Source organism: Erinaceus europaeus, chromosome 1, assembly GCF_950295315.1.
Source record: "Erinaceus europaeus chromosome 1, mEriEur2.1, whole genome shotgun sequence".
NCBI classification, from domain to species: Eukaryota; Metazoa; Chordata; class Mammalia; order Eulipotyphla; family Erinaceidae; genus Erinaceus; species Erinaceus europaeus.
In genome coordinates, this window is record NC_080162.1 from 194,906,188 (window position 1) to 194,915,676 (window position 9,489).

General features: G+C 40.8%; 1 protein-coding gene across 2 annotated transcripts in view; it reads left to right on the plus strand.

Moving 5' to 3' along the window:
- NSMAF (neutral sphingomyelinase activation associated factor) overlaps positions 1 to 8,998 on the plus strand; it is a 68,254-nt gene extending 59,256 nt beyond the window's left edge. The window contains exons 24-31 of one of the 2 annotated variants that reach the window (XM_060200981.1): positions 1,570 to 1,637; positions 2,624 to 2,691; positions 4,076 to 4,199; positions 5,035 to 5,118; positions 6,076 to 6,230; positions 7,277 to 7,375; positions 7,482 to 7,591; positions 8,355 to 8,998. In XM_060200981.1, coding sequence (XP_060056964.1) covers positions 1,570 to 1,637; positions 2,624 to 2,691; positions 4,076 to 4,199; positions 5,035 to 5,118; positions 6,076 to 6,230; positions 7,277 to 7,375; positions 7,482 to 7,591; positions 8,355 to 8,449 — 803 coding nt within the window. In that variant the 3' untranslated portion in view covers positions 8,450 to 8,998. Of the gene's footprint in view, positions 1 to 1,569; positions 1,638 to 2,623; positions 2,692 to 4,075; positions 4,200 to 5,034; positions 5,119 to 6,075; positions 6,231 to 7,276; positions 7,376 to 7,481; positions 7,592 to 8,354 lie in introns of those variants that run through there. The other variant, XM_060200985.1, reaches the window with a different exon arrangement.
- The last annotated feature ends 491 nt before the right edge of the window (positions 8,999 to 9,489 follow it).

A 9,489-nucleotide genomic window follows, 5' to 3' on the forward strand; every position in this document is an offset into this window, starting at 1 on the left:
CGACTCCCCTCTGCAGGTGGGGAGCCGGGGGTTTGAACTGGAATCCTTAAGCTGGTCCTTGCACTTTGCACCATGTGCGCTTAACCCGCTGCGCTACCACCCGGAATCTCAAAACTGATATTTTAAAAGTATATTTACGTACCACTTTTGCTGACTTACAGTTTTCCTCAGGATCTCACAGACTAATAAATTTATGTAAACGTTGTAGTGAATGCTTAGAACTACCTGAAAGACAGGTTGGAATCAAAGCAACGTTGGGGGGGAATATCAAGGTTAATTATATCCCACAAGGAAAAGTTCAGGTGGCAATGGAGTCATCCTTCGGTTTTATTTTCAGGTTCATGCTGGAGAATGCTTTATTCAGACTCATGATTATACAATCTCAATTATTCTATGTGTGGTTACAAAAATCAGACTGAACTTTACTGTGCAGAAGAAATTGAAGTTCTACTCCGACACTCATTGTGTTATATGTCTACAGATTAAGAAAGATACTGTCACACATTTTAGGTAGGGGATGTATGGAACATGTCATAATTTGTGAATTTTGGTTTTTAAGAGGTAATTTGGGAATACTTTAAGGGAATGAAAAGCTTAGATTTTCTGATTTATTTTTTATTAGTATTATATTTATTTATTTATTGGATAGACACATCCAAAAATCGAGAGAAAACGGAGGGAGAGAGAGAGATGCTGCTCTACTTCACCATTTGCAAAGCTTTCCCCCTGCAAGTGGGGACCGGGGTCTTGAACCCAGGTCCTTGTGCATTGTAACATACACTCAACCAGTTGTGCCACTGCCCTGCCCCTGGCTTTTCTACTTTGTACTTTATTATTCTTCAGAAAGGTGGTAATTCTCTTCTGTAAATGCTCATTCAGTACAAGGATATCACGCCATATTTGAGCTGGTGTTTAAAAAAAAAAAATCACCTGAGGGAGTCTGGCGGTAGCGCAGTGGCTTAAGCACACGTGGCACAAAGCGCAAGGACCCACATAAGGATCCCAGTTCAAACCCCCAGCTCCCCACCTGCAGGGGGGTCACTTCACAAGCGGTGAAGCAGGTCTGCAGGTGTCTATCTTTCTCTCCCCCTCTCTGTCTTCCCCTCCTCTCTCCATTTCTCTCTGCCCTATTCAACAATGACGACAACAATAACAATAATAACTACAACAGTAATGAAAAACAACAAGGGCAACAAAAGGGAAAATAAATAAATTCTTAAAAATTTAATTTTTTAAAAATCACCTATATGGCAAATCTTTTTTTTTTTTAATTTTTACTCTTCTTTGACATTTAATTTATATCAGTTAAACGAGACTCAGTTTGTACTGTCTTACTGAGATGTCAGTGGCAGACCTTGCCTCTATTGGGATTTAGATTTATATCTTGGCCATGAAATTTAGGTCAGGAAATTCTCCTATTGGATAAGGCTGTAGGCCTTGTGGTACCAATTATAATTAAGCCCAGTTGTCACTAGGACTTTACTGCTGTACAAAAACAAGAAAGGCAATCATTCTTTGTATATGCCAGCATCAGTAAGTTTTATGTTTGCTTTCTCATTATTCAACTAGATTCCACGCTGAAAATGTTTTCTAAAGAATCCAAAATGCTACAAAGAAGTATATCATTTTCAAATATGGTGAGTTGATTTTAAATCAGTGTAAAATTTTTATTTGCCAGTCTCTCTCTTTCCCTCTCTGTCTTTCTCCTCTCCCTTTTCCAATCTCTCTCTCCCTCCCTCCATCCCTGTCTGCTTCTCCTTTTCCCTCTCCCTCTCTCCACTTGTCCCGAAACAGTTGAGTTTATGAGTTTAGAACTTGTGTGGAGTTACAGGACTGGTATGTGGGAGGTTCCAGGTTTAATCCTTGGTGACAGCAATAGTTCCAGGTAAGCAGTCCTCTGGTTAAACATTAAAGAATCAGAAATAGGACAAAGTGGTTTTGCAGCTGCCTCTTTCTGGCCATATTGTGACTGCATTTGCATCCTAGAAACCTTGTAGAGCTAGCTACCCAGTGGAATGCTCTTTTATTCAACCATTTCTTTTATTTGATTCTTTTTCAAGTTGTCAAACTAAATGTCTGTTACTGTAAACATCTCTGAGTTGCTTGAGTGTCTAATGTAGGCAAAAATAAAAACTACTGTTAATGTGAATAGTCCAAACAATTTGGAATCCCCTAAAGAATGTTGGGACATTTCCTTAATCTATATAAGAATCCAGAGATGCAGGCATCCTTGAGGCTCACTCCCCAGTTCACCACCCCCTACAGTGTATTTGTGTCAGTATTAACAGGGGTTTCTCAAGCCCAGAGTAGAAACAGCCTTCCTGAAAACACAAATTCACCTGTGGCCATACCACCCTGAACACGCCCGATCTCCTCGGCTAACACAGATTTTAGTCGACTCGACACACTTTAACTGCATTCCTTATATTTTGGGAAGAAAGTAGGTATCTGGGCTTAGCTAGGTGAAAATCAAAATAATAATAATAATAATAAAGATGGGTAAATGTGTAGACACCAAAATCAGTAAATTTAAAGCATTCATTTGAGGGGAATTCAAAAGGCAGTGCTTCCACATTAGGGGTTTACTAACTACATTATTAATGTTCAATCATTTGTATTTCAGGCTTTATCATCTTGTTTACTTTTACCAGGAGATGCCACTGTCATCAGTTCTTCATGGGATAATAATGTGTACGTATCTGCATGTTTCTCTGTAACTACCTGTATACCTTTGTGAATTTGAGGCAGAAAAGGACGTCTCTTCCATTGACAGGACATCGTTGTTCACACACACAAAAAAAAGGACAAATATTGGAGATGAGGATGGTATAGCTAGATTTAAATATAATCATTTGACTCTAATAATTTATTTGAGTTTTGTTTCCTTCAAGTTTTAAAGTTAGAGCTAGGGAGAGAGCGTAATGGTCTCACAGAAGAATTTCATGCCTGAGGCTCTGAGGCCCCAGGTTCAATCTCCAGCACCACCATAAACCAGAGCTGAGCAGGGTCTTTCTTACTGTATCTTCTGTATCAGTTTCTCTCCAATTAAGGTTTTTCCTTTTAATTAAAAGAATAAAGTGAGGTAGAAACATAAATGAGTCAATCTGCAAAATACTAGTTTTTAATTCAGAAACTTTTTTACATCTGTATACACCTATGTTTGTAACAGAACAATTTCAGTAGCCAAAACCTGAAGCAATCTAAGTGTCCAACTACAGATAAGTGGCTGAACAAGTTGTGGTATACTACTCAGCTACGAAAAATGTTGGTTTCACAGGCAGGGGTAGATAGATAGCATAATAGTTACGCGAAGAGACTCTCATACCTGAGCCTCCAAAGTCCCAGGTTCATTCCCCTGTACCGCCACCATACGGTCAGAGATGATTAGTGCTCCAGTTTAAAAAAAAAAAAATGGTGGATTCACTTTCTTCACTGCATCTTGGATAGAACTTGAAGGACTCATGTTAAGTGAGATAAGCCAGAAAGAGAAGGATGAAGATGGGATGATCTCACTCACAGGCAGAAGTTGAAACATAAGAACAGAAAGGAAAAACACAAAGCAGAACTCAGACCGGAGTTGGTGTATTGCACCAAAGTAAAAGACTCTGGTCCTGGAACACGATGGCAAAGGAAGACCTAGTGGGGGTTAGATTATTATGTGGAAAACAGAAATGTTACACATGTAGCAACTACTGTATTTTACTGTGGACTGTAAACCATTAAATACCCCCCCCCAATAAAGGAGAAAAGCACTTTTTAAAAGATTATAGAAAGAGTATAGAAGATGTGGAGGGAGGGGATCCTAGCATCACTCTGGCAACACAATGCCAGGAACCAAACTCAGGACCTCAGGCCTTACAGTTGAGCAACTCATCCGTTGCACTATCTCCCAGAACACTCAGTTCAGATTTTGAATGATTGGTCTAGTAGCACGACTGCAAGATTCCTGTAATTCTAGTAGTGAGCCTTAATAAGTTATAATGAAACTATCTGGTATTTCTTCAATAGGTGTTTAAGAGTCTTAAAATTAAGCTGGAATGGTCTTTTAATAGCCCTCATTTTCTTTTATGTTTAGCTATTTCTATTCCATAGCATTCGGAAGACGTCAAGACACATTAATGGGACATGATGATGCGGTTAGTAAGATATGTTGGCAAGATAACAGACTGTACTCTGCATCGTGGGACTCGACAGTTAAGGTTCATAGAACGTTTCTAGCTGAAAAATACGTGCGTAGTGCAAACACTGTAAACCACTCACAACCTGTAACTATTGTTCATTTGTTCATTCACTTCATGGTATTTCAGAGCATGTGTGAATGATATACAAAGATATTGAATGTTGTTGTCTGGTTTTTTGTTTGTTTTGTTTTTACTATACGTATTTAATTGTTAAGTGTGCTGTGGTCTCGACTGAATTGGATGGTTTTTCATGAGGGAGAGAGTTTATAGCTAAATTTAAAGTAGCTACCTTCTCTTATAGTATGACTTAAATTACTAGTTGACCAGAAAAATCTCAAGTTAAAGTAAGGAATCATTAACATATGATCCATTCGAGTTAAAGCAGACACACACCCATCTAACATTCTATTTGGCTTACATACACTCAATTACTGACACCCTTTACTTGGGAATTCTACAATTTAAAAGCAAGGACCTAAATCATTAACATTCCTTCAAGGTTTTCTCATTGTTTTTGTCATGTTTCCTTCCTTGTATCTGATTTCAGCAATTTTTCTGCTACTTGCCTTTTTTTTTAATCTTTTCAACACATTAACACTGCACCATTTCAACTCATATAGTCTGAGTCCACACAGTCATTAAACCCTGTGATTAACAACAGCCAGTGGAACTAATGTAGATAGCCATAATAAGTTAGCTTGTGCTTAGTACACTCGCCACTGTGGTGGGAAAGGGACTCTGGACTGGTCAAGTATGTCAAATGGAACTTGGACAGTCAGGTTCTGGATCTGTCTGAAATGCATTCATTGTAAATGTTTGTAAGTGCCCCGGCAATGTTTTCTTTCCCTCCTAGGTCTGGTCCGGTGTTCCTGCAGAAATGCCAGGCACCAAAAGACACCAGTTTGATTTGCTAGCTGAACTGGAGCACGAAGTCAGTGTGAGTAAAATCAGCAAAAACGAGCAAACACGCCTTGAGCAACCTTGATTTCAGAGTCTCGTCTGTGGTTGAGGTGGAGGATGGCCAGCCCATTCTTGGTTTTATTTCTGTTGTGGTTATTGGAGACGATAGGCTATCTATGTTGTTTCTGACTCTTCATTTCCAAGTCTTACGTTCATTTATCTTCCCCTCCAATCTGCTGTTTTGTCTGATAATTAGTTACCATCCTACCAGGCTTATCTAATACTGTTTTCTGGCCAGGACATCTAGTACTTGGATACCTTCAAACTATTTGTTGCAATGACATAGGAGCCAGTGTTTTTCATTTTCTGACACAAAATAGAAAGGACCATCTGTTGAGGATATTACTCATCCAAAATCAGAGGACACTGAATCGAAACCTGGGCTGGCCCAAGGGCACACAGCCTGAGGCAGACCAAGGTTGGCAGTGTTTTTGTTTTTCACTCATTCTGTCTCCACGTGGTCACGCTGCTTGCTGTCTCTTAGCCTGTGATTGTATGGTACTGCCTCTTCTACAAGATCACCAGTAGCTGCCTAGTTTGCATGGTTGACAAATTAACCAAGGTTGAGAAGTCTTTATTTAGAGTATAATTCCAAGACAGGTGTGTAAATATAGCCTGGAGAGATCTGCTTTCCCCACAGATAATTATGGATCTGCAGGCACCTTAGTGCCTTTTATTATTCCTGCAGTCATCTGAGACTGTCTTCAGTTATTACAAAACACTGTTTACTGTAACTACTTCATTCACTAGCATATGAAGGATTTCATTTTTAAGTAAGATTCAGTAGGTGATTCAATAGAAATGTATATTCATGAGCTAGAATATACTGTAATCAAGTTTCATCTATCCTAAAGTTCACTTACTTGAATTGACTCAGGGTCACATGGGTAATTTCGGTGAAATAGAGAACTGATCACGGTGCTTTCTTGCTTAGGTAGACACGATCAACTTAAATGCCGCAAGTACACTGCTGGTTTCAGGCACCCGAGAGGGTACTGTGAATATCTGGGATCTCACTACAGCCACGGTGTTGCATCAGATTCCGTGCCATTCAGGGGCTGTATCTGATACTGCTTTTAGCCCAGGCAAGTCTTTTACAAAAATTTTTTTTTTATCTTTATTGACCCGAGGAGGAGATAGGGAGAGACAGACACCTGCAGCATTGCTTCACCACTAGCAAAACTGCCCCCCCTGCATGTGGGGACCGGGGGCTCAAACCTGGGTCCTTGTGCATTGTAACATGTACACTCAACCAGGTGCACCACCACCACCCGGCCCCTTTTTAAAATTTTATTTAAATTTTTTTTATTTATATATTTATTGGATAGAAACAAAGAGAAATTGAGAGGGGCAGCGGAGAGAAAGAGAGCCACCTGCAGCACTGCTTCAAATTCCTGAAGCTTCCCCACCCCTGCGGGTGGGAAGCAGAGGCTTGAACTCTACTCCTTGGGTGCTACTGTATGCTCTCAACCAGATGCACTCACCACAGGCCCCAATAATGGTCTTTTTCATTTACAGGTAATAGACTTAGAATCTACCTTGAGATAAATAAAATGAAGGGAAGAAAACATTTTTTTAAATATTTATTTTATTTATTTATTCCCTTTTGTTGCCCTTGTTGTTTTATTGTTGTAGTTATTATTGTTGTTGTCGTTGTTAGATAAGACAGAGAGAAATGGAGAGAGGGAGGGGAAGACAGAGAGGAGGAGAGAAAGATAGACACCTGCAGACCTGCTTCACCGCCTGTGAAGCGACTCCCCTGCAGGTGGGGAGCCGGGGTTCGAACCGGGATCCTTATGCCGGTCCTTGTGCTTTGCGCCACCTGGAAGAAAACATTTTAACAACCAGGAGGTTTTATCTAGAGCAGAGGCTGCTTGCATTTGTTTGTACCTTAGGTAAAACAGCTCTACTGAATATTGTCCATTCGCTAGAGCTTTCCTAAGATGTAAATGACTTCATGATCAAAGGCTAAGGCCACCTCAGTCTCAGAAAGACTCAGGAGAGCAGTCATTGGTTGAGTCTAAACAGATCAAAGAAAACGCCAGTGAATATCAGGCCACTAGATGAAGTCATAAAGGTCTGACACAAACTTCAGAAGCTGTGACACGCCGTGTCTCACTTTGTGTCATAGACAGTCGCCACGTCGTCAGCACAGGGGAGGATGGCTGTCTTAACGTCATAGACGTGCAGACGGGAATGCTTATTTCTTCTATGACTTCAGAGGAGCCTCAGAGGTATGTGTCGAATCACCCTTAAGGAAGGCCTAACCGGACAGATGTCATAGTCGTCTGTCTCCCTGGCCCTGATATAAATTCTAAAATAAAGAAAAAATCCTTGCAGATGCTTTATCTGGGATGGGAATTATGTTTTGTCTGGAAGTCAGTCTGGTGAACTGCTTGTTTGGGACCTCATCGGAGGAAAGATCAGCGAGAGAATACAGGGTCACACAGGTAAGCGGCTCTGTAGCTGGCTTTGCATTTATTTCTTCTTAAAGCACTGCCAGCTTGACTTCAGCGGCAGGGTGTGTACTTAGGCCACAAACACCTCAGGTTCTCTTAAGCTGGGGATCAGTCCCTCCAGCATCCTGGCTGGCCAGGTCAGCTTCATCTCTTGGGTCCTTTAGGCTTTAGATTCGTTGGCAAAACATGTGACTCCTCCCTCAACCCTCTCCCCCCACCCCCCAAGAAATGTTTATGTGCGTGTCCATATGACACTAACATAATTAAAAACCATAGTAGATTGTAATTTACCATTATCTTTTAAAATAAAACATGCAGCTATGTAAAGCAGAAATAACACAATAATGAAGTTTATCGAAAGACCTTGCTTTCCTCACTGCCAAGTTACTGGAGGACATTTTTGTTTGGTTCTTGATAGATGCCCTCACTAAAACAGTGCATTTGTATGTATATATAAATAGGCTGTCCCTTTACTTTCTAAAAGAAATGGAAATGAGTCAGAAAGCTTTGGCTAATTCCCCACCTCCTCCCACTAATTTCTGACATCTGTTGTAGGCATATGTCTATTTACATTCTGCGCTGTATCCATAATTTCTAGTTGTTAATTTTACATTTAAGTACTTTCTTCTTCTTCCCAAGTCCCATTTACTGAGTTATTTTCAGATGATATAAACTGTTTTTAACTGGAGGAGACAAGATGATAGGATTTGTTTGTGTGGGGCCTCCCCTCCCCTTACAATGTCTCTTTGTGCAGGTGCTGTGACATGTGTATGGATGAATGAACAGTGTAGCAGTGTCATCACAGGAGGGGAAGACAGACAAGTTATGTTCTGGAAACTGCAGTATTAAGTGCCTTTTTTCCTCTGCAATATTGAGCTCCATTTAAAGTATTTTTAAGCCAAACTTCGAACTGGTGAATGTGCAATGATAGTAGTTAGAAGTTCTACCACTTTGAGAAACGTGTGGTTTTAAGCTATCTAAATCACGGTGGCTCCACTGAGAGCCATTAGTCGGTCAGCTTCTCAGGCAGACAGAGATCATCTGTAAGAAAACAGTCATCCGAGTGTGCCGTCGGGTGGTTTGAAAACAGGTCAGATGGCCAGGACAGCAGCCAGGAGATACATACCACAGCTGGGCTAGGAAAACTGGGTGCAGAAAACACTGAACGACTAAGAACTTTCCAAGAAAATGTCACAGTTGTGCCCCTCCTTTACAGCCGCTGCCTGCTGGCTTTGGAGTGTCTTCATGCAGTGGTGACTTTCTGAAACCTACTGTCCCCAGATTCTAGGAACCTGGGGAGGGATTAGCAGTAAACTCATTGTATACAAGAACAGTTTATTTCATTGTAGCTCTTGAAGTTCATCTTTTCTACATTAAAAATATTTTTCTGTAATGAAAGCAGTTGTTTTCTTATTTAAACAAAACTCACACCTGCTAGGATTTCAAGCGCTGATCCTTCTAGAAAACCCTACCTCAGGGCTGGGGAGAAAGCATAATGGTTATGCAAACAGACTCTCATGCCTGAGGCTCTGAGGCCCCAGGGTCAATCCCCAGCCCCACCATAAGCCAGAGCTGGGCAGTGCTCTGGTCTTCTCTCTGTATCACTCTCTCCCAATAAAGTAAAATAAAAAGAGTAAATTTAAAAGAAAAGAGAACCATGCCTTGTTCTACAAGTATTAGAATCATATTCACATCACTTATCTTTAGGCACAAGTCCAGGTAACGGGGGAGTATTGTTTTGGTTACTATTCTAAACTTCAGACAAGGGAAACTGGCATAAACAGCAGTGGGAGTCGGGCGATAGCACAGCAGGTTAAGCGCAGGTGGCGCTAAGCTCATCGCTTCACAGGGGAGTGAAGCAGGTCAACAGGCATCTTTCTCTCAACGTC